The sequence below is a fragment of the Podarcis vaucheri genome (genome assembly GCF_965113315.1).
Source record: "Podarcis vaucheri genome assembly, chromosome: 13".
Lineage (NCBI taxonomy): Eukaryota > Metazoa > Chordata > Lepidosauria > Squamata > Lacertidae > Podarcis > Podarcis vaucheri.
This window is the reverse complement of record NC_138751.1, coordinates 48,469,886-48,497,869: the sequence shown is the minus strand read 5'-3', so window position 1 is coordinate 48,497,869 and position 27,984 is coordinate 48,469,886. Positions and strand designations below refer to the sequence as shown.

The window sequence follows — 27,984 nt, the reverse complement described above, 5'->3', positions numbered from 1 at the left end:
CAGATCTATCTGGTGGCTTCTTTATATTTGTGGGGCTTAAATTCAAATAGCACAACCAAGTTTTATAAGAACAGCAAATCAGAGAGTAAGCAGGTGGCGTGAACTTCTGTTTCCCCCCTACTTCAATGCTTTTCTGCATCACAGTGACTCTTGTGTAGGTAAAAAGTGCATTTGTAAATGGGGAAAAGACAGTATCAGAAAGAAAATGTTGAGGAGAAAGGAAAGCTCCATGAACAGTAAGTATAAGACAAACTTAACGCTTTGTTACATAAAGAGAGCGGACCATATCCTTAAAATGACCATATAGTCTATCAATCAGTTGCTTCAAGGAGATTCCTTAGTTCTGCTACTTTTTCTTCCATTTGCTGAAGGTTACAGCGCCGCTGTCTTTTGCTGGACTGAAATTTGTTCACTTGACAATGCAAACGCTTTAGTATAGCTTCATATCTTTTATTCTGCACCTGTTAACAATAAGAATAAACACAGCTGAGAAATGCTTGAGCACAACAGACATACAGCAAACAGATATAAGGTCACAAAGGTTTTTTAGGATACAGTTCTCTCCCACAGTGGGTTTTATTTCTGAGTTGACATGTATGGGATTAAATACCGCCCCTTCCATCATCCCTGACGGTTGGTCATTCTGACTGTGTAGAGAGAAAGACCATGAGGCCAGAAGAGAGAGAGAGTGGGTATTGTCAGCATACTGCTAGCAGACTACTCCAAAACGTCACACCAAAGTGGGCAAGGCAGACTCCTGTTGGACTTCACAGAGATATCTTGAGATACCTACCACAACTTTTTGGAGCTTCATTAAAATTTCTTTGCATGCAGTTATTAAACCCTCATTTGCATTGCTCATGTTATCTATTATTATTATTTCCTGCCCTTCCCCAGAAGGTCTCAGAGCAGGTTACAACAATACAGTGGTACCTCGGGTTAAGAACTTAATTTGTTCTGGAGGTCCGTTCTTAACCCGAAACTGTTCTTAACTTGAAGCACCACTTTAGCTAATGGGGCCTCCTGCTGCCACCGCGCCACCAGAGCACGATTTCTGTTCTCATCCTGAAGCAAAGTTCTTAACCCGAGGTACTATTTCTGGGTTAGCAGAGTCTGTAACCTGAAGTATATGTAACCTGAAGTGTATGTAACCTGAGGTACCACTGTATAACCAGTGTGGAGAGGACCCACACACAATGTTTGTTTGACTCACCAATGTACCATTTTAGGAATCAATATGTTGTAGTCATTTGCGCAAAGATCAATTAGCTCCTCTATGTGCTGATTTATAGTACACAGTCAAACAGACGACACAACCACCAGGGTCTATGTTGAGAGTCAATAAGACCCAAATATTCACAATACTGGTACCCAACATTTGATTCTGTAACATAGCAATATTTTTCCAGCTCATCATGCGCTACTGATACAAATTGTCAAGCAAGTGGTTCATGTGATAAATAATAAATAACAATAAACAGAATATCATAACTATTCCACATTGCAATAAAGTAAAATACCAGCTTTTGATGTTCTGTGTTTGTGGAATGGAGGTGGGAGAGAACCCCAGCAATACTGATTTGTTTTTATTCATATTCCTAGACTACTGGGATTTTTCAAAAATGTATAAGTTTTAGAATTAAGAGTTCTTTTTCTAGAAGACATGAACCACACCACAGCTGGTGACATATTCTATTCTATTGACTTTGCTCGTGTGCTCAAGACATCGATTCCATAAAACATATTTTGTTGCACTGTGCAAAATATGAGCAAGCCAGGGCTGAACTGATATTACCCTTGCTGGTACCTTTCCCAGGAAAATCAGAGGCTCACTATGTCAGGTTCCTATTGGAAGACCGGACAAATGCTAGAACATTAGCAGTGGCAAAGTTTTTATCGGTGGTTGCAAGAACAAATGATCCCTATATTCTGAACAAAATGCTTGTTTAACCTGGAGGTAGGCTGTATGAATTGTGCATTGCTTTGTAATGATTTGTTGGGTCTCTGGACCGTAATAAAGATTGATGATGATCTATTGACTGAAAATCACCTGAATTTCTTTTTGAAGCCTTGCATGCACATTTCTTTCGTCTCTAAGTGCATTTTCCTTTCCATTGATCGCTTCTTTCAACGCATTAATTTCAGCTTCCAAATATGCGATTTCATCCTACAGATAGATAAAAGAATATGAAAATATTTTTATGTTCACAGATCGTTTTGGAATTTAAATGACAATTGGGATTGTTTCAAGATTCAGTGCTAGAGGTTTTAAGTAAATGCCAAAATTGAATCTAAATAGTAATTGGCAAATGAACGACAACACAAGGAGAAATGAAAAACAAAATAAACATAGAATGGGTAGGATACATGATCCTCACATGATCTCCCAAGATCAACTCGCTCTTAAAAGTAATATCTAAAGTTGTTGAATACCCAAATTTCATCAGAAACAGAACTTTGGCTTTTCAAGCATGCAATACTGTGCTTAGCAACTAATGTGGTTTTCCATGTCCAAGCATGTTGATTCTTAGACCCAAATTAGATGTGATAGAGGAGATCCATAATTGGACCTCCCAATATTTTCTCTTTGTTTTAAAGCAGTTATGGGATGCTCCTGATCTCATAAGCTAAGCAGCTCTGAGGGGCATTTGATCCTAATTCATTTCCTGATTGAAATGACACCCAAAGCTGCTACTACAGAAAGTGTCATCACTTGAGGTCAGATTGCAGCAACAGGACATTATAAGTAAGTACAGCTACTACTTCTCACAGCTGAAGCCTTGGGTACTGTTGCTATTCCTGATTTCTTCATGGACTTGGACATGTCTGTGATACCCATGTAGGACATGTATATTGAAATTAGTTAAGCAGTTTTAATTTTTGCTTTAGATATGCTCTGTATAGTTCATACTTTGTTCCTACTGTGTATTCTACATTGCTAAGTCAAAAGGTTGCCAGCCACCAGTTGGCTATTTACTTTTGCTGTGGTTTTGGGCTACTTCTACAACACCCAAACACATACACTGACATACACAGAGAAGTGTCCAGGGCAGCTGACCACTAGCTCCACCTGCTATGCCGGCTGAGACCCTGCCTGCCTGTGCACTGTCTCGCCAGAGTGGTACACTCTTGGACCACTGCAATGCGCTCTACGTGGGGCTACCTTTGAAGGTGAGTCAGAAACTACAACGAATCCAGAATGCAGCAGCTGGACTGGTGACTGGGAGCGGTCACCAGGACCATATAATTCCAGTCCTGAAAGACCTACGCTGGCTCCCAGTACGTTTCTGAGCACAATTCTAAGTGTTGGTGCTGACCTTTAAAGCCCTAAATGGCCTCGGCCCAGTATGCCTGAAGGAATGTCTCCACCTCCATCCCGGACCCTGAGGTCCAGCTCCCAGGGCTTTCTGGTGGCTCCCTCACTGTGTAAAGTTACAGGGGACGAGGCAGAGGGCCTTCTCAGTGGTGGTGTCCACCCTGTGGAATGCCCTCCCCCCAGATGTCAAGGAGAATTGCCAATTAATTGGACCTGAGACTGCAGAGGCTTGACAACCATATGTCAGGAGTGCTCTGATGGTGTTTCCTGCTTAGCAGGGGGTTGGACTCGATGGCCCTTGTGGTCTCTTCCAACTCTATGATTCTATGATTCTATGGTTAGTAGTATTTACCGGTACTTCTGGATTCTGAAGAACAGACATTAATTCCTCCTTGTTTGTAATCATCTCTTTGACTGCAGCTTTTTTCTTAGTGAGCTCAGTCATGAGTGGCAATTTGTTTTCTGCCTCCACAAAGTGGTCTCTATGAGCAGCCATTTTTGCATAGTAGGCACTGTTTCTTTGAAGCATCAGTTTATACTCTTCTTGCAGTGTTTCCGTATCAAACGCAAGCTTTAGATTCTCAACATACAAGGCTGTGATCTGAACCTCCAGATTTTCACAGTGATCTTTTGTACTTATTATGGCTTCATCTTGATGATACATTTGCCTTTCTGTTGCCTTTCTGTCTGCCATAACAAGTTTCATTTGTGCCTCAAGATCCTGAAGCTGAGTCTATGGGAAAATATAGTAATATACAGTGAAAAGTTAATACTTTTGGTGGATAGCATTAAACTATTTATACAATGGTGTAATTGCTTGAGGTTTAGTTAACTAGCTATTTTCATTTATTTAAAAGAAAACAAAATTGTGAAAGCATTATAATTAGTAGTATAAAAATTTATAGCACTGTAAAAAAGTACATATGACTCTGCTTTATCTCGAAATTTGGCTTTCTAATTTATTAAATTGAAAAGAATGATTTTATTGTTTTGCTGTTGGCCTTTCCTGATTAAAATGATCTGTGATGTCACAATACCCAATCAACATGATTAGTTCTTTACATTCAAGGGAAGCTTGGAATTGTCATCCTCAAACAGCATCTGCTTCCCCTCCCCTACCACATGACAGACTTCTTTTCTGGGTAGCCTAAATGACTCTAGAACAGCAAGGAAGGTGATTTATTCCAGTCCTTGGCTCAGAAGCCACAAAATGTGTGTGCACACATGCCGATAGGAGAAAAAACTATCTTCACCTGCCCACACTTGTTCGAATTGACTTTTATACTGCAGATCATCTAATTGTTATTATTTTAATAAATAAAAACTTCCCACCAATTTGCTGTATTTCAAGTCTTCTTCTAGGGTGCTGGGGCAAGGAGACTGCAGGAAATCATACGACTTTTCCCACTTGTCTTTAGGGCAGAAGACATAGGACATATCCTTGTGCCTGAACTAATGTACGCAGGAGGAGAGAGAGTCCAAGGAACTGGGGCAAGTAGAGTTGACAAGAGATGAGGTTCCAGGCCTTAATGACAAGATAAAACTGACAGGTTGGTGGGTCCAAGTAACAATCCACCCAGTAATTCTTAAAGAACTCGAATGTGAAATTGCTGCTCTTCTAAGAAAAAAATATGTACCGTATTTTTTGCTCTATAAGACTCACTTTTTCCCTCCTAAAAAGTAAGGGGGAATGTGTGTGCGTCTTATGGAGCGAATGCAGGCTGCGCAGCTATCCCAGAAGCCAGAACAGCAAGAGGGATCGCTACTTTCGCTGCGCAGCGATCCCTCTTGTTGTTCTGGCTTCTGAGATTCAGAATATTTTTTTTTCTTGTTTTCCTCCTCCAAAAACTAGGTGCGTCTTATGGTCTGGTGCGTCTTATAGAGTGAAAAATGCGGTAACTTGTCCCTAAAATCCTCCTCCATACGGTACAGACAACTGGAAAGAGGTAAATGCTGTAGTGCTATATAGCCTTTCCCATAGGGCTTAGTGGTGCGTCGCGCCAGGGCGCAGGCCTCTCAGGGGTGCCCCAGCAAGTGGGGGAGCTACACGGCTTTGCCAGCGGCCTCCCCTTTCCTTGCATGCCTGCCAGCTGTGCCCCACCAACAATAAGGCTGGCAGACATGCAGCTTTCCTCCCAAGCCTCTGCGGGGATCGCTCTCCTTCTGGGGAGGCTTCGGGGGGAAGCTGCGCTCTCCTTCCGTGGAGGCTTGGGAGGGGCGCAACTTCACGCCCAAGCCTCTGCGGGGATCGCTCTCCTACAGCGGCATGGGGGAGAGTGTCCCCCCCCCCCAGATGGCTGGCAGTGCGCAGCCACAGCCACCCCAACACTATCCGTGGTAATTTGGGGGTACTGGGCGGGTATCTGCACTCCGGCGTTGCATCTGCTAAAGACGGCCCTGAGCCTTGGGCCTTGCATGCATGCTTCCTAAGCGCATCGGCTTGGCCACTTTGAGAACAGGATGCGGGCCTGATCCAGGAGGCTCTCCTTACGAGCTTACATTCATTCCATATTTATGGTTGGGTTTGACACAACCAGATCAAACTGTGTTTGGTCATATACAGAAGTACAGTGGTACGTCTGGTTACGTACTTAGTTCGTTCCGGAGGTCCGTTCTTAACCTGAAACTGTTCTTAACCCGAAGCACCACTTTAGCTAATGGGGCCTCCTGCTGCCGCCACACCGCCAGAGCACGATTTCTGTTCTCATCCTGAAGCAAAGTTCTTAACCCGAGGTACTATTTCTGGGTTAGCGGAGTCTGTAACCTGAAGCGTATGTAACCCAAGGTACCACTGTAATTTCAATTGGATGAGTCCTAAAAACTGCCCTCTTGGACAATTCTTGACTAAGCCATATATCTGAACTGAAACTGAGCAGAGATTCAGGATGGCATTTCCTTTTGTGCAGGTGTCATTTTCTAAAAGTCATACAGTATTAGATAAAGGGGCCCATGACCATTAGGTCCAGTTGTGACCGACTCTGGGGTTGCGGCGCTCATCTCGCTTTACTGGCCGAGGGAGCCGGCGTACAGCTTCCGGGTCATGTGGCCAGCATGACTAAGCCGCTTCTGGCGAACCAGAGCAGCGCACGGAAACGCCGTTTACCTTCCCTCCGGATTGGTACCTATTTATCTACTTGCACTGGCGGGCTTTTGAACTGCTAGGTTGGCAGGAGCAGGGATCAAGCAACGGGAGCTCACCCCGTCACAGGGATTCGAACCACCGACCTTCTGATCGGCAAGTCCTAGGCTCTGTGGTTTAACCCACAGTGCCACCCACATCCCAAAAGTCATATTACCTGCAACCTAATAAGGACAGCCTTGTTGCTTTCTATTTCAGAGGCTTGAGCATGTTGTTGTTCTGCTATTTGCTGCACAGCTTCATCTAACAACGATGAACTTGGATTAGCCATGCCTAAAAGAAGAAGAAAAGACAGAAAGAGTTGGGGAGAAGCAGCTTTGAAAACTACATCTAACATAAAAAGGTAAAGGTAAAGGACCCCTGACAGTTAAGTCTAGTTGCAAACAACTCTGGGGTTGCGGTGCTCATCTCGCTTTACTGGCCGAGGGAGCCGATGTTTGTCCGCAGACAGTTTTTCCGGGTCATGTGGCCAGCATGACTAAGCCAGCGAAACCAGAGCAGCGCACAGAAACACTGTTTACCTTCCCGCCGGAGCAGTACCTATTTTTCTACTTGCACTGGTGTGCTTTCAAACTGCTAGGTTGGCAGGAGCTGGTGCTGAGCACTGGGAGCTCACCCTGTCGCAGGGATTCGAACCGCCGACCTTCCGACCAGCAAGTCCTAGGCTCAGTGGTTTACACCACAGCGCCACCCGCGTCCCTAAATGTAACATAAGTCCTGCTATTTGAAGAGCTGCTTTGAAAGTTGAGTGCATACAAGTAGGGTCCTGTGAATAAATGTTAAATATTCACATATTTTAGTATGATATGGAAAGTATGTTCTATTGTATCCAAAAAGCAACTTGCCCAACTCATCTTTCTCTTCCTGTAGCCCTACACTCTGAAAATCCTCTCCAGAAGAAATCCCTTTGCAGAGGGAAGATGCTAAAGCATGTCTGTATACACACTAGACATTGTGCACATTCAGCGCACATTTTCCCTTCAGAGAATTCTGGGCACTGTAGTTTGTTAAGGTTTGCTGGTAATTGTAGCTCTTTGAGGGTTTAACTACAGTACCCAGAATTCTTTGAGGCAGAGAAATGAGCTTCAAACAAGCTTTAAAGCATATGCACACAAAGATGGGTTTGGCAAGTTGACTTTTCCTTGCAGAAACCTTAGGAACACATTATTTTTCTTGAAAAAATGGGCTTGGATCCCAAAGTGCACATTTCTATAAAGTGCACATTTTTAGAGGCTCCTTTGATTGCTTATCCCGTCCTCCATTTTGTTCTGAAAGTTTCCAGGATCATCTCTATCAAATAAATTGCATTATTATTTTGCCATTGTTTTGTCTTTTAAATGTTAATTTCATAATTTTATATTATCAAGCTAGCTATAATAGCAAATATAATGATAGAAGGACATGCAATGATGAGGGCACTGAGAGATTCAAAATAACGAATGCAAATAGAAATTACTTATCAACATTAAATAGATTTTCAATGCCTTTCCGAGACTATTTGAACCAGACCTTAGCTGAGATAGTTCACAATCTGTATGACAGCAGAAGTATTATGTGAGTGAGTTTCCTTCCGTTTCTGTGTGGGAATATGATTCCCTCACAACAGAATAGTAGTTGGCAAGACCTTCTATGTAAACTGATAAATAGCTTATCATCGAAAACTGACGGACTGAGGTGAGGAAAAAAGAATTTATTCCACAAAGACTTCCTCAAGTCAGGTCTTGAGGAGACCGGACAGGAAAAAAACGGTGGCAAAACCACAGAAAAGAGTTGACTCAGTTAATGACATGGGCTTAGAAATAAAATCGCATGCCATTTATTTCAGAGGCAAAAGGGGTTCAGCCAATGCGGTGTCAAAAAACCTGACAATTTTATCTGTCTTTTGGTGACCACGTTATGCATGTTTACTCTTATCCTCGTAAAATGAAGCCGTCGATAAATGTAAAGAGCAGCCAATTGAGGCCTGTGGCAGTTTAAATTTAATCACAAAACCTCGTATTTTTCCCAATGTGGCCTCTTTTCCTCCCCTTTCTCTTGGGCCTATCGGCTCAGTTAATTTCTTTTCTTTTCTTCAAAATTTTGGCTCAGTTAATATCTTAACTGGTTCCTCTTCCACCCCAAATTCAGCAAAAATCAGTAATATGTCGCCACGGCCGTTCAAAAGATGCCGCTTCAAATGGGCCCAGGTGAGACCAGGGGAAAGAGACGGCGGAAGAAGATTGGAAGAATTTTAAAATTTATCTTAAGAAATATTGTAAAATTAATGAGGGCTAAAATGTTGAAGTTATAGAAAACAGGGGATTACAGCTGTGGAAGATTAAGTAAAAGAAAAGAACAAGGGAAATTTAGATAAAAGCAAGGGGGAGGATTTGCTGAAATAAATCTGGGAATTGGGATGCAGAAAGGGGAGGTACGGGGAAGTCGGCAAAGTAAGGTTTAAGAAAAAAGGATTTGAAATTATACATGTTGTCTATGTTTTGGTATGTTTGCATTGTGTATTGTGTGTGTTTATATAAATTGTGAAAAACCAATAAAAATTTTATAAAAAAAGACAAAACAAATGGGCCCAGGTGGGTCCGTTTCAACAGATTAACGGCTCGCCTTTTCAGCGATCAGTTAAAATGGTGTTTTTAGCTCAGGCTGTTACTTAGTGGCTTGCTTATTTATTTATTTTACTGAATTTATATACCACCCTGTACCAGGAGGTCTCAGGGCGCTTCAACAGAACAAAATCAGAGTATAAAACCACAAAATATGTAATCAAAATAGAAAACAACCCAATAACCCCCCCACTCCCCGCAAGAATGTTTTAGGGAGCAGGCTAGCAGGCAGGGTCCATGACTTACATCATAGGAGCCTACACAACACAAAACACGGTTGCTGTAGCTAGGTTTTATTTTGTTTTTTATCTTATATTTTGGAAATGTACACCCAAGGTTTTTTTTCCCCTTTAATTTTTTTGGGGGCCCCCAAGAGAGTGGGGCCCTAAGCTATAAGTTTGTTTAGCTTGTACGTAAAACCCGGCACTGGGACAAGAAGCCAGCAAGCCCTATTGAATTAATTTCCGCAAGCCCAGCCAGATGGGGGGGGTATATTATTATTATATTAACAATAATATAAATAATAATAATATTTAAAGACTACTTGCAGAAATACTGTAAAATTAATGAATGCTAAAGGGATGTTGGATTGAAAACAAGCGGTATTGGTAAAAAGATTAGCGAGAATATGTAAATATGGATTGACAATGATTGGAAATATATAGTTATAAGATATTAAGTGAAGATAAATGATAGAGGGTAAGGATTTGCTGAATTAACCATGTGAACTGGAATACAAAAAAAGGGGTGTGTGAGGAGGTCAGGAAACAAGTAATGAAATATAAGACATGAAAATATTGATTTCTTTTTAACTTTTTCTTTACTTCTTATGTATTTTGTCTTTGTATTTTTCTAGTTCTTTTTTATTATTATTGTTACTCTTTCTATTTCCTATTTTTTAATTTTGTAACTTTTTATTGTTTGTAAAATGTAATAAATATCATATTTTTTAAAAAATAATATATTATTATTATTATTATTATTATTATTATTATTATTATTATTATTATTATTATTGGCGCAGCTCCTCGAGGAGCCGCTGGGGGCGCCCTCCGACCGGGACGCCCCACTGGGAAGGAGAGGTGCCGGCCCTCCTTCTCCAGCTGAGCGCCCGGGGGCGCCAGCATTTGCAGAGCAGTTGTTCCAGGCTTCCAAAACGAAAAGGGTGGGTTTTTCTGGGTGTTTTTTTTCTCTGTGTGTGTTTTGCCCGAATTGCAGAAGATCCCCGAGGCGCCCTCCTTTTTGCAGCGCTCTTCCCGGCGGGCTGCGGGCTGCAGCTCTGCCTTCCTCTCGGGGGAGAAGCGGGGATCCTGGCCCGCTCTGCTCGCCGCCCTTTGGGGAAGCGAAGTCCTGCTCTTCTGGTCCAGCCGCTTCGCGGAAATTAATTGGGTTAGCGCCTCCCTGCGCAAACTTTGGAATTCCCCCGCGCCTTTGCAAGCTGGCATTTTCAGGAAGTGGCTTTTGCATTCTCACGTTATACGAAGCGAAGAGGACGCAGCTTGCGGCGCAGCGCGGATACTTCTGGGAGGCGCAAACTGTTTTCTCCCGATCAGTAAGTAAATGCATCAGTTTCCTGTGGGGGGGGGGGTCGTTTAATGGCTTTATTTATATATCTTTTCAGTTCTAAGTTCCCTTGAACGTGCCATTGATACTGAAATCCTAGTTGTGTTTAGGATTGCAGCCATGCACCCTATCTTGTTCTTTTTTAATATATTTTTATTGAACGATTTTAACAAACAGATTATCGATCAACCTAACCATTTACATTCCCCCCCTTTTTTCTCCCTCCCCCCCCCCAGGACTGCCCTCAATTCCCCTCCCTGATTTCATTGCACATATTATCCTCTGCATATTATAAAATTGTACATATCGTTGCCTTATCTATCATATATTCAACTGATAACTTTGTGGATGTTTCTTCAAAACCTGCCAAGGAGTCCAAATCGTGTTGTTGTCTTTTTAGATAATTTGTAAAAAGGTTCCTTGAAGTCACGGTTGTCCTTATTACGCAGTTTGTATGTCAACTCAGCCAATTCCGCATAGCTCATCAGTTTTTCTTGCCACTGTTCTTTCGTTGGGATTTCCTCATTCTTCCATCCTTGCACTAGCAAAACTCTTGCCACTGTTGTAGCGTACATAAATAGATTATTTCCCCCCAATTTTTTAATTGATTTTCCATATTTATTATTATTCCATATTTATAAACAAACAGACAGACAAACAAACATAAATCTTAAGTGTAATAATTCCACTTTTCTTTACATGACCTCGACTCCCCCAAGCTGACTTTCAATGTATATCATGGTAACAGTTTTCCAAAACTATTTTCACATATAATTTACTTAGTCAATTAACATCTTTCTTTTCATTTTTACTTTAGACATATTATTCTATAGCATCACATATTTAAATCCTAGGCCTATCTGGTACTTGCAAGTATTTCTGTTTACATTATCTTAGCATATTTAGCTAAATAGTCTTAAAATTTCTTCCATTCCTCCTGGTACTCCTCCTCCTTCTGGTCACAGACTCTTCCGGTCAGGTCGGCTAGCTCCCAAAAGTCCACCATCTTCACCTGCCATTCCTCCACTGTTGGCACTTCGTGTGTTTTCCAATTTTTAGCCAGCAAGATTCTTTGGTGGTTTTTTTGGCAGGTCTTGTCTGCAACTATGCATCCTATCTATGCTCCCCCACCCCACCCCCACGGTTGTTTCCGGTGGGAGCAGGATATTATAATGCACATACGATGGCAGCCCTAGTAGACTTCACGTTCGGATCCTAAACATAATTTCTTAAAAATTAGATTCCATTCAAGTTAGGTCTGCTTTAGCTTTTTGAATTTTTCTATTCCTTTCCACAGTAGAAAAGGGTCTTATCCTAGCAAACATGCACACAGCTTGATCACATCATGTATCCCTGCAAGTAAGCCCCGCCGAAATTAATGGGATTTACTCCCAGGTAAGCAGCAGGCATACTATTTAGCCTTTGAGTTTTTCAATTTATTCTTTATTTACAAAAAATAAATAAATAATGTACTGGTTGATTGTAACAAAACCTCTCAGAGGTTTACAGGAAATTTTAAAATTACCAATAAAACCAGTTAAAACCTAGTAATTAAAAACATTTTAAAGACAAAATCTGCCATAAACTAAAAATAGATGGAAATGCTTCAACATCCGCATGTCTGGATAAAGTTGCCTAAACAAAAAGATTTCATCACAAACCGCTGCATTAAGAAACAATATCTGTTCCTTTTATTAAGCTTCGTAAGAGAGTCCTTCAGTGTAGTTGAAGGAGCTGAAACTTGATTCAGACGTTTCCCTTCATAAGTCCTTGGTGGGTCTCGAAATATGATAAAACTTTGCTCTGCACTCAGTGATAGGCTGCTGCTGTTTTCTGTGTCATCGGATTGTGAATCCCTTTCTGGATTGTTCATTTTATCTGCTTGATCTGCCAGAATAAAGGATAATGCTCTTTGATAATGCATTCTCTATCGCTTACTCTTTCCCCTCCACCAGCCAGCCGATCACCCCACGTTTACCATCATCAGGTGTTGTCCATAGAATATGGCGAAGGCAGTCTTGATTGATTTGTGCATCTTTGGACCCAGGTCGTGGAATAACTGGACCCAGGCATCGGTGATCAGAACATTAGAAACTCTGGGGGAGAACTACCCTGTTTACCTTATGTGCTGCCAAACCTTTGGACATGAAGGGAATTGTGGAGATGTATTTCATACAGCAATAGAAAGCTTTCATGGTCCAGGGAAACTTGAGGTTGTGTGTGCCAAAAATACAGTTGCTGTCTTATACACCATTAAACAAAAACTCGATGAAAAAGACATCGACACTGTTAAAGTAATCGCACCAGCGCAAAGAAAACCGTTAATGATAGAGTACGTGAATCAACTTTTTACTAGTGTTTACCAGTTTGAGTTTAAAGATTTTCAGATGAACTGTGAAGAAAACAACCTCAGAAAATCTGCAGAACTGCAAGGTGAATTAATGCCACTTACAGACCAAGACAGAGAAAAGATCCAAACTGAGATAACGATATTTTTGAAGAGCCTTCCTAGTCTGAAAGGGGAACTTACCATTCTCAAATCTTCATTGATCCCAGGTATCAAAAAAATATGTGTAAAAATCATATTAGTAGTACTGCAGTCCTTTTCTTTTTTCAAATGTCCTTTTTTATTGCTCGATACCTGGTATGATTCTGGTTGTGCTTGAGGGGGAAAAAACAGAGTTCTGAATGTCAGGCTCCACCAAAAAAAGCAAGCATGTCTACTGAGTTGAAGCATTCAATAATCGTTTGGTTCTTAAATGCACATTTCATTAGAAAAACAGCTTTTGTTTGTATTCATGACTGCACATGCACTTCAATCTATCCTCAACCACCAGGACTTTCTTCAGCAAGAAAAGTCAGATTGCCCCAGTAATCGTACATTTTGCCTACTATTCTTAGCAATAGTTAGGATTTTTGCATAATTTTCTGTGTTTGGGCAAAAACTGCTATGGATAGAGATAAAATGCAACAGGAGGCACTAAGTTCTGAGTATAAAAAGCAGGTGGCAAAGGTCATGAGAAGAAGCCTGATTCAAAATTCTTTAGTTTTCCAATAGAGCTGGACAAAATAATGGAGAGTAATGTGTGAATTTTGAGTTGGAGGGATTTTTTTGCTGGAATTTTTACTGGCAGGTTGAAGTTATCCGTAACTGGTTTTAAACCAGATTGTGTGTTAGAGAGATGGGAATAGATTTGGAGACTTAAGATCTGCTGCAGGTTTGGGTTCAGTGAATCTCAGAAGCTTCCCAGTGCAGTCAGACTATGCTTGTTTAATTCCCTCCTCCTTAGCACATCCAGAGTTATGCCAGCCTATCTCCCCCATCCCAGCTTTATGCCAAATTCTTGCTCCCCTGAAGCATACTTTGGGTGATATTAGGCCTGCATAACCATGATTTCCTTCCCCACTTCTTGTTCTTTTTGCTAGATCCTATCTTCCTCCATGGATTCACTACAAGAACGGGCGGCATCTCCTATATACCGACGTTGAGCTCTTTCAATCTCTTCAGTAGTTCTAAACGACGTGACCCACCCATTGTGGTTAAGGAAAATCTTCGCAGGCTAGCTGCTGCTGCTGGATTCAACCCTGATGCATATCATAGGGTAAAGGTAAGGCAAAGAAAACTGAAACTAAGGGGGAAATTCTCAGTGCGACTTCTTCTGTTTATGCTTTTCTTAAAGGCACAGGAGTCCATTCAGGGTCACAACAACCCATGACAAGGCTTTTTAAGATCTCCACCAAGAGCCTCAAACATCTGATTTAATCCTTTTTCGGAAATTGGCCTTTCTTTGTGGACAAGTATTGTCCAAGAGGTAATCAGTGTCCCTCCTGGACCTGACAGAGACCTTTGCTGCTTTGAATTTGGATATGTTCTTTTAAAGTTTTCTTTTTAAAAAGTGTTCAGCTTTAGGTTTGTTTTTGCTGAACGTAATTGTCTTAAATAGATGCTATGAGCGATCTTGAGCAGTTGTGGAAAGATGAGAGGTATTTTAAATAAATAAATGGCCGTGAAGTTAAGCCATCAGCAGGATCGGTAGTCAAAAGTATTACTTCATCATGCACTTCTTGTACTCAGACCAAAAGACTCTGCAATACTCCCAAATTTTTGTCAGGATAATACTTGCTAGGGCTGAGCCTTCACATCTGCTTACATGTTGCAGTGCTAAACACATTGGCAATGAAGTGTATTTTTAACAAATTCTATACAGAAAAGCCCCCAGTAATGAGCCCACCTACTCCCACCATCTGGAACTAAGGACCTGGGTTTTCAGATCAGAGGAAATGACTTCAGGTCTGGTTTTCACTTCTACTCCTTTTTCCCCCCTTGTTGAAAACAAAATCTTTAGATATTCCAGTTGCTGATTGTGGTCCTTCCTTGTCTTTTATCCCCACCTTTATATTGTCATATATTCTCAGCAGAGGAACCAGCTTCATGAGTCGCGGTTATAAGCCGATTTATTCCAAAACCAACTAAGAGCTTGTTTTTGAACAAAGATCTCTGCTTGGAATGTAGTGAGAAGCAGAGATGCTTTGAAAGTGAAACAAAACTCAGCCGTTCTCCCAGCACTGAGGCTCATCCACATGGAGACTAATCCTGTGCACAAGATTTATGTTGTCTGCTTCAAGTTGCATTTGTGATGTTCTAGTATGTCACTGTTATTTATTGTTTGTAAGCCGCTTTGTGATTCATGCGAATGAAAAGCAGCCAAGAAATTATATTATTGTGTTTGAGTTTCACTGAGTTGTTGAGTCATGTGAAGAGTACTAGGATTCAGCCTAAATGCCACCCTGTTTCAGGGCTTATGCCAGTTTAAGACCAGTCAAGCTCAGCTCAGCTGTCTCTGTTCTGGCTAAGCCAGGCTGAGGAAGATACTCCAGGCATAGGCAAACTCAGCCCTCCAGATGTTTTGAGACTACAATTCCCATAATCCCTGACCACTGGTCCTGTTAGCTAGGGATGATGGGAGTTGTAATCCCCAAACATCTGAAGGGCCGAGTTTGCCTATGCCTGCTCCAGATTGTCTCCTGCTGAGCTGAGGATAAGGGAGTTCAGCCTGTGTAGTCCGGCTGCTCCAGGAACCTCCTGGCTCAGCTAGCAATCCAATGGACCCTAACCTTCTCATCCCAGTGGATCTTGATATAGGATTGCCCATTTGGTAATAGAAATGCTTTTAGTATGTGGAGGTAGCAATTGTGAATCACAATAATAGGAAAAGGTACAACCTGGCTTCATTGGGACAGAACTAACCACCAATAGTTAATAATAATAATAATAATAATAATAATAATAATAATAATAATAATAATAATTTATTTATACCCCGCCCTTCCCGGTTTAAAAACCAGGTTCAGGGCGGCTAACAGCAAATATAAAACATTGATTAAAATGCCACTTTAAAACAGCATAAAACAGCATAGAATACAATGCAGCATCAATATCAATAAAATTCAAAAATTCAGGGGTCATTTTTTTTGGGGGGGGAGGGAAACTCGTCAGAATGTATTTGGAAAAAATATGTGCAAAAGATGCCCTCCTGTTGCTGATTGCTAGTGTGCCCTGGTGCCCATGCAGAGCAGTAAGAAACAGATCCTGGAACAGATTTTTCTTTTCTTTCTTCCTGCTCCTGGTTGTCCAACCCTTAAATGAGTGATGGGAAGCAGTCTCTCTTCAGGGTGAGGCATTTATCCCTGCAGGATGCAACTTAGTGGGTCATCACAGCCCCTCAGATACAGGCCATTCACAGCACTTGTATTAGAATCAAATAATTGTTGAGTTGGAAGAGACACTGGGGGTCATCTAGTCCAACCCCCTGCATTGCTGGAATATTTTGCCCAACATTGGGCTCGAACCCATGACCCTGAGATTAGGAGTCTCATGCTCTTCCAGCTGAGCTATCCCAGGTATTTGACGCAATTGACACAAAATAAGCCAAATGTAATCATGGTCATAACACTGATAAAGCGGAATGGTTCTTTAGACTTCTCATGAAACGGGGGAAAACGATAATGGCCCAGACTGCTTCTTGCCTGGTGAGGATTTCTCCTTCTGCCTCATCTTTGACAAAGCCTTTAAAAGATCTGAGAACTCATCATCCTGTCTCGAAACGCCCTTCTGCCTTGGATGCCACTGAGCAGAACTAAATGGGTTTAGAAAATAAATGGCTGGCTGCCCCTGAAAGGGTTAATTTCTTGGTTAAAATCGAAAGCGGAGAAGCTAAGCAAATCTCTTCAGGGAAGGGATTTCAAAAAATTGACACCACTTTCCCCCCTTATGAACCCCCACCATACCTGAGATGGTGGTGGTTCAACACAGAAGGATTTCCAAATAGGCAGTAAGCAGTCCTTGAAATATCCTGGCTGCAGACCATTCGAGGCTTCGGAAGTCAATTGTGTCACTTTGACTTGCTCAATATTGCTAGGCAGAAGTGTTGCCTCGGGAAATACAGGAGCAAAAGAGCACGCCTAACTTCAGTTTTTCAGATTGCCTTGCCTTCTCTTGGTGTTAACAGGTCAACCACGCCAGTGATGTTTGGGTCATGGGAAAGGCCGAGCCGGATAACTACGATGGGATAGTGACTAACCAGAAAGGTGTTACACTCGCTGCCCCTGGAGCAGACTGCATCCCTGTGCTTTTCGCTGATCCTGTCAAGAAAGCATGTGGTGCTGCTCATTCAGGTAACATGACTCCTTTTTTTGCTTTGCAAAGGTCAAGAAAACCACTGGACAACCGTCATTCCTTTTATGCATTTCTCTGTTTCTACTCTGGCCCTGCCCTGGGTGTGCTTTCTTGCTCTGAATTTTCCCGTCAGTCCCCACCCCATCCTTCATTCCATTCACCGTATTTTTTGCTCTATAGGACGCACCCGACCATAGGACGCACCTTGTTTTAGAGGGGGAGAATAAGCAAAAAAATTCTCCCCTTCTCTGTGCAGCACCCCTTCAGCGAAGGAGCAGGAGAAACGGAGCCCCTTCCATTTCCCCTCCCGCTTAGCTGAAGGGGCGCTGCGCCTTAGCTGAAGGGGCACTTACCCTTCAGCGAAAGGAACCTGAAGCCTCTGGAGCGCAGTGGGAGTTCCCGCTGCGCTCCGGAGGCTTCAGGCAACTATCTTTGAAGCCTGGAGAGCGAGAGGGGTCAGTGCGCCTCTCGCTCTCCAGGCTTCAGCGAAAGCAACGCGTAGCCTCCGGAGTGCGGAGGGAGCGCTCCCACTGCGCTTCGGAGGCTTTGCGTTGCTATCGCTGAAGCCAAGGAGCCTGCATTCGCTTCATAAAATGCACACGCATTTCCCCTTAATTTTTGGTGGGGGAAATGCGTCTTATAGAGCGAAAAATACGGTAAATACAGGTATGGCTATCCTTGAATTTTTGTTTTCAGTTCACTGTTTAATCCTGAATCTCTATTTATAGCATAACGTTTATACAGACATACCTCGGGTTACAGATGCTTCGGGTTGTGTGATTTCGGGTTGCACACCGCGCCAAACCCGGAAGTACTGGAATTGGTTACTTCCGGGTTTTGGCGCATGCGCAGAAGTGCTAAATTGTGCTTTGCGCATGTGCAGAAGCGCCAAATCGCAACCCGCACAGACACAGCGCTGCGGGTTGCAGGCTGCGGGTTGCGGACATGCTTCCCGCACAGATCATGTTCACAACCCGAGCGTCCACTGTAATGCTATTTTCTAATGGACTGATGCAGCCAAAGATAAGACCCTTTGACTATTCTGGGAATTAAAAAATGTTTTCCGTTGGATTGTGTCATATCTTTAACCAGTTCAACTGAAGAATCAAAATATAGTTATTTTATTGGTTGAATTTATATAATAATAATAATTTATTATTTATACCCCACCCATCTGGCTGGGTTTCCCCAGCCACTCTGGGCGGCTTCCAAAAGAATATTAAAATACTGCGATACAACAAACATTAAAAGCTTCCCTAAACAGGGCTGCCTTCATATTGCACCCTTTCTCCCAAAGGAGGGCAGAATGACATGGGATGTGGGTCTATTCTTGGCAGTTTCATGTAGATATGGCACAGCTGAGGCGCAACTGGGAACACTGTGTGAATAAAAACCACTGACTTAAAACTGCCAAAACTTACCTGCTTCTTCAGATGTTTGTCAGCAATGCAGAACATAGTGGCTAGCTTTCTATTCTGTCGATCGCTGCTAGTTTCTGGCTTCCTCACATAATAATAATAATAATAATAATAATAATAATAATAATAATAATACAGTGGTGCATCGCAAGACGAAATTAATTCGTTCCGCGAGTTTTTTTCGTCTAGCGAATTTTTCGTCTTGCGAAGCACGAAATCCCATAGGAATGCATTGAAATTCAATTAATGCGTTCCTATGGTCAAAAAAAGTCCAAACAAAGCCAAATTTGGTACAACAAGAGTTTCTTAAGTGCTCTTTAAAGTCACAGATACTGTAAAGAGCATTTCAAAAATTGAAGGAACAATAAATTAAGTTTCTAAACATGACAGAAAAACATTTAAAAATCAACAAAGTGTACAGTACATTTTCTAAGACTCTGGGGGACAACTCGAAGAAGGTTCCTCTTCCACTCTTTGCTTCTTGCTGAAGAACCCCCTCCTCAACTGTTCCCCCAGCCACCCACCACACAGAAATTCACATCCAGAATTTTTTTAAAAAAGCAGCAGAGTGGCCCAATGGTCACAGAAAATCATAAAAATGCAGGGGAAAAAACACGCAAGCTTCCAGATTCTTGCAAACCCCTCCCCAACACCAAGTCCTTGAATTCCAAACACCCCAACCCAAAATCCAAAACCCCCCAAAAAAGTTTTAAAATTTTAACTTACCAAATGGCTGCAAAAGAAGTTTTGGAAAAGCTTCAAAAATCACCAAAGTCTTCAAAAACCTCAAAAAAGGCTACCACACTGCGTTCTATGAGTTGCTCCTCGAAGTCAAGTCACAACTGTATTAACGGTATTAAGAAAAAGGAAACAAACTTGCAAGACGTTTTCGTTTTTCGTCTTGCGAAGCAAGCCCATAGGGAACTTCGTCTTGCGAAGCAGCTCAAAAAACGCAAAACCCTTTCGTCTAGCGAGTTTTTCGTCTTGCGAGGCACCACTGTACATTGAATGCAACTTTTGTAGGTTGGGTTTTCTTTTGCTTTTCAATTTTGAAAGCTGCAAGATTTCCTTTTCTTTCCTTGCTTCTAAGGTTGGCAAGGCACGTTGTTAGGAGTATCGATGGCTGTCATTAACGCCATGGTAACTGAATACGGTTGCGACGTGAAGGATATCCTTGTGGTCCTGGGGCCGTCGGTTGGGCCCTGTTGCTTTAAACTGCCTCGGGAATCGGCAAAAAGTTTTCTTAGGATTGATCCCAAGTGCGTAAGACTTTATGAATCGTCAACCCCGTACATTGACCTCAGAAGAGCAACACGGTGAGCTTGGTTATGCTTATTCTTAATTGGGAGAGTTTTTGGTGTTTGGCACATCACAAATGTGAGGCTGTGAAAAATTCACTCTGTGTGTTTTGCTCCCTTTTGGTTAATGGATGCCATTACAGAAGAAGAAGAAGAGGGTGGGCTCTTTGTCTCCCTGCCCATCCCTTTCCCCACAGAAGCAGCCTTCCGCTTTCCTTTCACTTGGCTGAATCAGGCCCCACAGGTTTAATTAGATGTGCATCCAAGGGCCAATTCTCACTATCTGTACTATCTGCACCCAGTTTACTGCACTGTCCTCTAAGGAGGCCTTTCCCATCCACTGTCCTGTTTTCCAAAGAGCGTTGTTGGTAGCGATGGCCTTGGCTATCCATGCCAATGAGCCTTTGATAGTATGTCCACCACTTAGGAGTCCCAACGAAAGCAGAGCAGAAGGGGTGCTGCTGCCGCTATGGAGTTCGTGGCAGGGCTTAGGCTCTTAACTCTTCCTTTAGCATCATAGAATTGTGGAGGGACCACAAGGACAACCCATCCGCCTGCAATGCAGGAATCTTTCAACCAAAGTGGGGCTCAAACCCACAATCCTGAGGTTAAAAGTCAGGCTCTCCTGGCTGAGCCATGGTTGGTGGTCAGCACTGAATCTCAGCCTCTCTGGCAGTGAGGAGCATTGTACCCATTTGAGGGTGTTTTAGGAAGAAGCCGGAGGCCACCACTGTATACTCTCCCATATTACATATTTAAGGTTACATGTTATCTTATGATCCCCAGTTATAAATCAGAACTTCCCAATTTTAAACACACTATAGGCAGAAGGAGGTCTTGGGGCTTAGTGCCATATGAAAAGATTTTAACCCTAAGATATTGGAAGTAATATCTTGTGTATATATAATAACTACCCTCTAATAACTGTCCATTTAATAATCCATCATCCCTGTTTTTTTTCTTTCTTTATTAGTATTCTTCTGGAGACTGGAGGGGTTCTGCCTCAGAACATCCAGGATGACTCTGTAACAGACCAGAACCAAAATGTAACTGTCTGTACATCATGTTCCCCTGATAAATTCTATTCTCATGTCCGTGATGGTGAGAACTTTGGAACACAGATTGGCTTCATATCAATTAGAGACTGAGGGTTTATCTTCATATTTATGCAATAATCTGGTAGAAACTGTTGGGGCAAATGGATTATATTTACTGATACTGAGTTCTTCCTGTGGTCAGCTATAGTTCCAAGCTGTCTATATAATATAGTTACTTAGAAAAGCAGTCCTATTTATTTTGATCGGACTTAATTCCATCTAAGTGTGCTTAACCTTACACTACTAGTACAAAACACTGCAAAATATCAGGGATATGTTTATATTATTGTATTTTTACTTTAATGAACTTGCTTCTATGTTGCTTCTATGTTGCACTTTAAAAAAAAGTAAAAAGTTTATAAATGCTTTTAAATATATTTAAATAAATAAACGGCCTCAGTCCAGTATACCTGAAGGAGCGTCTCCACCTCCATCGTTCTACCCGGACGCTGAGGTCCAGCGCCGAGGGCCTTCTCGGTAGAACGCCCTCCCACCAGATGTCAAAGAGAACAACAACTACCAGACTTTTAGAAGACATCTGAAGGCAGCCCTGTTTAGGGATGCTTTCAATGTTTGATGTATCACAGTATTTTAATATTCTTTTGGAAGCCGCCCAGAGTGGCTGGGGAGGCCCAGCCAGATGGGCGGGGTATAAATAATATTATATTATTATTATTATTATTATTATTATTATTATTATTATTATTATTGGCCTAAATGATACAGAAAACTCTTTTGGCTTTTAGTGTTTAGGTAAAGTTTGTGAGTTGTTTTTTTACAGCTGCGTTCAGTATTCTTTGTCTGTCTGTGTTGGCACCGTGTTGTGTTTGTTGTGAATACACTGCACATAGCCCAGTACTTTATTATCATAAGCAGTCAGGTCCACAATTATGTTTTTTCTGACATTATTATTATTTATCGTTTCCAGCTGCTTAAGCAGCCACCAGCCAGCAAGCAATACAACAACCTATTTGTGTGGTACACAATTTTACTCTTTTCCTATTACAAAAACAACAAAAAACTACTATTATTGCCACCCAAACCTTGTGGGCATATTAGTCAGCCTTCTGACTTCAGTATGATGTAAAAATTGGTGTTTGGCTTTTGCTCCCCAACTCCCCATGGGACTCTGATTCCCTTAAGACCATGATCAGTCAGAGAAGAATGGATGGAGGCAGGATCCAGTGGAAAGCAAGGCAGATCTTTATTTTACTGCTGCAACAGAGTTCCCTCCCCTCCTTCCAAGGCGCGAGAGACGCTGAACCAAAGTGTGCAGGAACCTTGAAAGACTTTTGACATTGCCCAGCCCCTTAGCCAAAGATCACCTCAAAATCATCATACATACATCACAGGAGGCAGTTTACAGCAGAAACCTCTGTATATAAGAAACCTCCAAAGAAGGAGAGTCCACCACCTTCTGAGGGCGTCTGAATTGATAGCCCATCTTTTTCTCCAAAGAGCTCAAGGTGACATACATAGTTCTCACCTTCTCGTTTAATCCCCACAACCTGACCCCAGGTCACCCAGTTAGCTTCACAGCTTAATAAGGAGGTATTTGAACCCTAATCTCTCCCAGGTTTTCCCCTTCTGAGAAATAGCCCTTCACTTCACTCGCAGAAGCAGCTCAGTTCTGCTCCTGCTGAGCAGACACTGGTGGGTTTTGAAAAACAACAACACTGCAAGCATTCTGTGATGTCACAGTAGGGGGCTTGCAGGCGCTGGGCACAAAAGTTGCCATGAGTGTTACACAAATCTTGAGGTGCACACATAGCAGACACGCACCCTAGAGAAAAACCAATCCTTCACCATTCAAAAATTATAAACTCTTTCCTGAAAAAAGACACTTTCTTTGAGTTCACAGAGCAATCCCAAAGCCATCTTGACCCTCTTTATGACCCCAGATATATACTCTGCAGTTGAAGGAAAAACCTTTCCCAATAGTTCTTTTCACTTACAAATCCTTCCAAAGCTATAAACCTCTCACATAAATAGGGGTAGATCTGTGACAATCGATTCAAGAACTGAGGTTTTTACCATTTCAAGGGAACGGCTCAGACTGGCCAGGAAAAGGCAACCAGCAAACATTGTCAGGTATCATGACAAGAGACAAGCCAGGAGACAAGACTGCCTCTTTCTGTGATGTATGTATGATGCTTCTTGGGTGGGCAGTGGTTTGTGGGATGTTTTCAACATGTATAGAAACATAATAAAACATTAAACAACTTCCCTATACAGGGCTGCCTTCAGACATCTTGTAAAGGCTGTATATTTACCGGTACTTCGCTCCGTGGTTCAGGGGTCACATAACTCCATACCCTCCAACATTTTTCCGATGAAAATAGGGACATCCTAAGGAAAAGTGAAGGGACACGGGTGGTGCTGTGGGTTAAACCACAGAGCCTAGGACTTGCTGATCAGAAGGTCGGTGGTTCGAATCCCTGCGATGGAGTGAGCTCCCGTTGCTCAGTCCCTGCTCCTGCCAACCTAGCAGTTCAAAAGCACACCAAAAAGTGCAAGTAGATAAATAGGTACTGCTCTGGCGGGAAGGTAAATGGCGTTTCCGTGAGCTGCTCTGGTTTGCCAGAAGCGGCTTAGTCATGCTGGCCACATGACCCGGAAGCTGCACGCCGGCTCCCTCGGCCAATAAAGCAAGATGAGCGCTGCAACCCCAAAATCGTCTGTGACTGGACCTACCTTTAAGGAAAAGTGGGGTGTTCTGGGGTCAAACCAGGAACCGAGACGGTTTCTGTAAATCCAGGACAGTCCCTGGAAAAGAGGGGCGCTTGGAGAGTCTACGCCCCAGGAAGAAGCTGTGCAGAGACGGAGGGAGGCTCTGCCACGTTCTGGGGGACTCTAGCTGAGGTCCCAAGGCCCAGGTGGCCAAGGATAGAGAACCAGCCTCTCCTGGAAGAAGGCCAGAAGGGCCAGGAAGCCTGGAAGTCCTCCTGGGGAATCGGGCTGCCCAAGGAATGCCCCTTCAGCCGTTCCATTATTGTTTTGTAAGTAGCGGCGTCTTCAGGCACAAGGAGAGCCCGGGCGATTTTGAACGTCTCCTCTCCGCAGACGCTGAAGAATATCACCCTCTTCTTGGCGCCTTCTTCGTTGGTGACCCCTTTGGCTTCTAGGAGGAAGGTGAAACGGGAAGCGTACGCTTCCCAGTCTCCTGGTGCTGGGTTGAACGGCAAGAAGCTACTGTCAGTTGCCATTCTGAGTTCCTTGTGTCCCGGAGCTGAAGCCTGGATACACGGTGTGAGGCAGCGGTGCGGCAGGTGGCGGTGCTACGGTGCTGTGTGTGGCGGTCTGCTCAGTGGGATCCCATCCTCGTCGCCAGTGAAATATACTCAGAGTCGAGAGTGGATTTCATGCTCTTTATTCAGCTCATAGTGGTGAGGAGGAATGGAAGTTCCCTCAGAATGTCTGCTTTATATACATAATTTACACAATGGGCCCCACGTGATTGGCTAATTCCGGAATTCTCCTGTAGGTCAATCAGGTTGCGGATTCCCTTCCACCTGGAGCTGGATTGGGTGGCTCTCGTGGACCAATCAGACTGCTGCATTCTAGATCCTATTGTTCTACTGAGGCATCTAATCATAGCCTGCATTTTTATCAAGGCTTATAGTTTGATTAGGGTCTGTATTTTAAAATGAGCTTAAAGATTTTCAAATGTTTTATGCCAGGCAGAAGACCAGCTGCCTAAGTACTTTGGCAAGATGTTTATCCTCCTGGACAAGGGGGGCCCCTGATTTATAGCAGAAAACAATTCTCAAAGTCGTAAAAAGGGAATTACAGGCAAGGTTACACTGACCCTACATAATTAAGAGTTTGGTAAATAGTAAAATAAAACCATGTGCCTCCATTAAACTTGAGCCATATCTTCCTAAGGTTAAAGGCCAAGAGCAAATGGAAAAGAAAGCAACTGGCTGGAGAAGGGCTTTTTTCCTATTTTATTTTGAGGCTGTAAACTAGTCCTTCCTTTTACTTTGAGAAGGTTTATTCTTCTAAAAAGCTATCTATAATAATGTATGAAATATACTGGCTTAAATGTAATTATGCAAAGGATCTAGAAAGAAATAAATGTTAAATTCTTATTTCATAGAGTCATATTGCTGTAGGAGACCAGAGGGGCAAACGAGCCCAGCCCCCTGCCAGACAGGAGACGCCATCAAGCACTCCTGATATATGGTTGCCAGGCCATTGTTTAAAGACCTCCAAAAAGGAGATCTTTCATTGATGATGCATGAGAATGTGAACCCAAGATCCCTGACATCTGTCTAAGATAAAAATTTAAAACTATTAACCATCTGTTTTGGAGGGCAATAGGGCAAGGAGGGCAAGAGGTGAGCTGGTAATTAAGGTTCCTTGTTGAGACAAATGTAAGATATATGACTACTTATTTGTCGTTTATAGATAGAAGAATATATAGCTTTTTGTATCCCATAAAAGGCAATAGGAAATGGGTGTATCTTTTAGGATTGGTTATAGCAATCAGCCAATAGGAAATTCAACCAGGCTGATTGGACAGAGGCAGCCAAAGGAGGAGCAAGGGGCCTGGGCTGAGGGAATATAAGTGCTGGCCATAATGGCAGGAGACCAGGCCAGAGCTTGGTAACCATATACCACTGTGCCTCTCATTTATTTGTCTGACAAATAAATTATTATTTTAATTTCTCTATTGCTGCGTTGAATATTTCATTCCAGCTAAGCGTTAACCACAAGCAGGGTGCTACACTACGACCAATCAGAGTGCTGCATTTTGGATCCTATTCAACTCAGTACAGTGGTACCTCGGGTTACATACGCTTCAGGTTACATACGCTTCAGGTTACAGGCTCCTCTAACCCAGAAATAGTACCTTGGGTTAAGAACTTTGTTTCAGGATGAGAACGGAAAACCTGCTCCGGCAGCGCAGCGGCAGCGGGAGGCCCCCATTAGATAAAGTGGTGCTTCAGGTTAAGAACAGTTTCAGGTTAAGAACGGACCTCTGGAACGAATTAAGTACTGAACCCGAGGTACCACTGTACATAACACCTTCCAAAGATGGATTGGTTCCCTTTCGGGGGCACAGAGTCCCCTGCTCCCTTTGGGGTGCCTTTGGTCACATTCTTGAAGGCAAAAAAATAAATGTAAAAGCTTTTCCTCTCACCCTAACCTACTTGTCTTGCGCAGCCTACCTGGCTAGGCACCCTGCAAGTTGAGCCCTCCCTCCCTCCCTAGCTGGCTGATTGACACTCCAGGCTAGCCAATAGAGCTCATCATCTTCTGGGGTGGGCGGAGCTGCTGCCAATGGCTCCCACAGAAGCAGCCAGACCTTTACTGGAGCAGCAGCCTCCGCTTGCAAAGCTCTGTCTCCCTCGGCCTCTTGCTGGGGGTCTAAGGGGTCTCTGGGCTCCTTTCCACCTCTAGAATGGAGGGTGCAAAGGAGGCCTTCGGACCAGGAGGGTTCTGTTGCTGAAATGGCCGGCATGAAGGGTGGCACACAAATTTAATCAATCATCACCTCCACCTGCCATTCCCTGGGCATTAAAGCACCATAAACTTCCCATATTGGAACTCTCAGGGGGATGAGGGGTTATGCAAACCCCGTTAGGATGTTGGAGGCAAAGCAGAATTTCTTCTTATCTCTCCTTCCTTCCTTCCTTCCTTCCTTCCTTCCTTCCTTCCTTCATTTTGTACTGGTTTCTAAATTTACCATCCTTCTGGCAGACAGAAATTTAGCAAGTGGCGATCATTTCCTTTCAATATTCTTTTGGGAATGTTTGCACTTACAGATCACTTCTATTTGATCATTCAGATGGATTGCTTGGAAGCCATTTCTGCACCGGGTAAAGTAATTTTTAGTTCCCCCAATTCCTACCCCCCACCAATATAAGGGACGGCCCTTATATAGCCTAACCACACAATACCCTCCAACATATGCCCTAAAATGCCTCTTGCGGGGCCTGCAGGGGCCTGGAGCCAAGCCCCAACATCCGCGGGGCCTACGGAGCTCTCTGATTCCTCCGCGAATGCCGGGAGCCAAGCCGATTGTGATTGTGGAAGAGGACCCTGAGCCCCCATCCAAACATCAGCGCAGGTAAGGAAAAAACCACATTTTCATTTTTTACTGTTTTATTGGGGACGCGGGTGGCGTTTTGTTTTTGCTATTTTTTGGCGTTTTGGTTTGTGTGGCTTTTTCGGTTTTTTGACTGTGACTAGTTCTTCATTTTATGGAACTGGCTTGTGACTTTGCTTTTGTGACTGTGGCTTGTGACTTCATTTTTATGACTGTGTGGAACCCAGTTCAGCTACTGGTTGATTGTGTGACTGCAGAAATGGATAAAAGCCCCCCCTCCCAAATCAGTGCACGTAAGGGGGAAAAAATGTTAATTTTTTCATCTAAAATACTGTCTTATTTATTTTATAGTACAGTAACATTGATTATTGCCTTCATTTTATGGATCAGTGGTCTTGTTAGTAAAATTTGTGTTAATTTGCTGTTTTAGGGGGGTGCTTTTCATTGTCTGGAACGGATCAGTCCACTTTCCATTACTTTCAATGGGAAAGTCCGCTTCAGGTTAAGAACACTTCAGGTTAAGAAGGGACTTCTGGAACCAATTAAGTACTTAACCTGAGGTACCACTGGAAACACAGAGGAAGTTACCAACCAGTTATTCACAACAGAAAATAGCATCTGCGGACCGCAGCTGAGGATCTGCCATGCTATCAACAACTGTGGACAAGGCAAGCCAGGGACAGGTGATGCTAATGATGATGATGATGATGATGTTATTTCTATGCCACTCCTCTCCTCTGGGCCTCAGAGCTGCTCTTACCTTCAGAGTTCCCTCTCATAATTGCTGATGGGAACACTTGGCTTGCCAAGTGTCTCACCATC

The 27,984-nt window shown here is 42.9% G+C and overlaps 2 protein-coding genes and 1 long non-coding RNA gene across 11 annotated transcripts; 1 reads left to right on the top strand and 2 right to left on the bottom strand.

The window, feature by feature from the left end:
* Window positions 1-6: 6 nt before the first annotated feature.
* CCDC122 (coiled-coil domain containing 122) lies at window positions 7-27,941 on the bottom strand (the record flags this gene model as incomplete). 8 transcript variants are annotated; one of them, XM_082195099.1, is made up of 5 exons in its annotated part: window positions 7-461; window positions 2,051-2,167; window positions 3,669-4,049; window positions 6,613-6,728; window positions 27,923-27,941. In XM_082195099.1, the coding sequence occupies 5 exons, from the start codon at window positions 27,939-27,941 to the stop codon at window positions 312-314; spliced, it is 783 nt and encodes a 260-aa protein (XP_082051225.1). In that variant the 3' UTR covers window positions 7-311. The 8 variants fall into 8 exon arrangements, with proteins under 8 accessions (XP_082051225.1, XP_082051229.1, XP_082051230.1 ...); XM_082195103.1 differs by lacking the exon at window positions 27,923-27,941 and adding an exon at window positions 10,529-10,556; XM_082195104.1 differs by lacking the exon at window positions 27,923-27,941 and adding an exon at window positions 8,557-8,615.
* On the top strand, window positions 10,330-21,389 carry LACC1 (laccase domain containing 1). 2 transcript variants are annotated; one of them, XM_082195012.1, is made up of 7 exons: window positions 10,330-10,554; window positions 10,588-10,607; window positions 12,574-13,174; window positions 14,045-14,226; window positions 17,128-17,293; window positions 19,803-20,028; window positions 20,984-21,377. In XM_082195012.1, exons 3-7 carry the CDS (start codon window positions 12,622-12,624, stop codon window positions 21,156-21,158), a joined length of 1,302 nt encoding a protein of 433 aa, XP_082051138.1. In that variant the 5' UTR covers window positions 10,330-10,554; window positions 10,588-10,607; window positions 12,574-12,621; the 3' UTR covers window positions 21,159-21,377. The 2 variants fall into 2 exon arrangements, with proteins under 2 accessions (XP_082051138.1, XP_082051139.1); XM_082195013.1 differs by lacking the exons at window positions 10,330-10,554; window positions 10,588-10,607 and adding an exon at window positions 11,903-12,013 and having other exon boundaries at window positions 20,984-21,389.
* On the bottom strand, window positions 17,146-19,851 carry LOC309516408. The gene is made up of 3 exons (XR_014212888.1): window positions 19,716-19,851; window positions 18,716-18,797; window positions 17,146-17,260 (listed from the first exon to the last, which is right to left on the bottom strand). It is a non-coding gene; the product is annotated as an uncharacterized lncRNA (long non-coding RNA).
* Window positions 27,942-27,984: the final 43 nt, after the last annotated feature.

Coding starts and splice junctions, on each gene's coding strand:
- LACC1 (XM_082195013.1), top strand. CDS start 12,622: ATGGCGAAGGCAGTCTTGATTGATTTGTGCATCTTTGGACCCAGGTCG. Junction 14,227..17,127: donor ATGCATATCATAGGGTAAAG/GTAAGGCAAAGA, acceptor TGGTGTTAACAG/GTCAACCACGCCAGTGATGT. Junction 17,294..19,802: donor ATGTGGTGCTGCTCATTCAG/GTAACATGACTC, acceptor CTTGCTTCTAAG/GTTGGCAAGGCACGTTGTTA.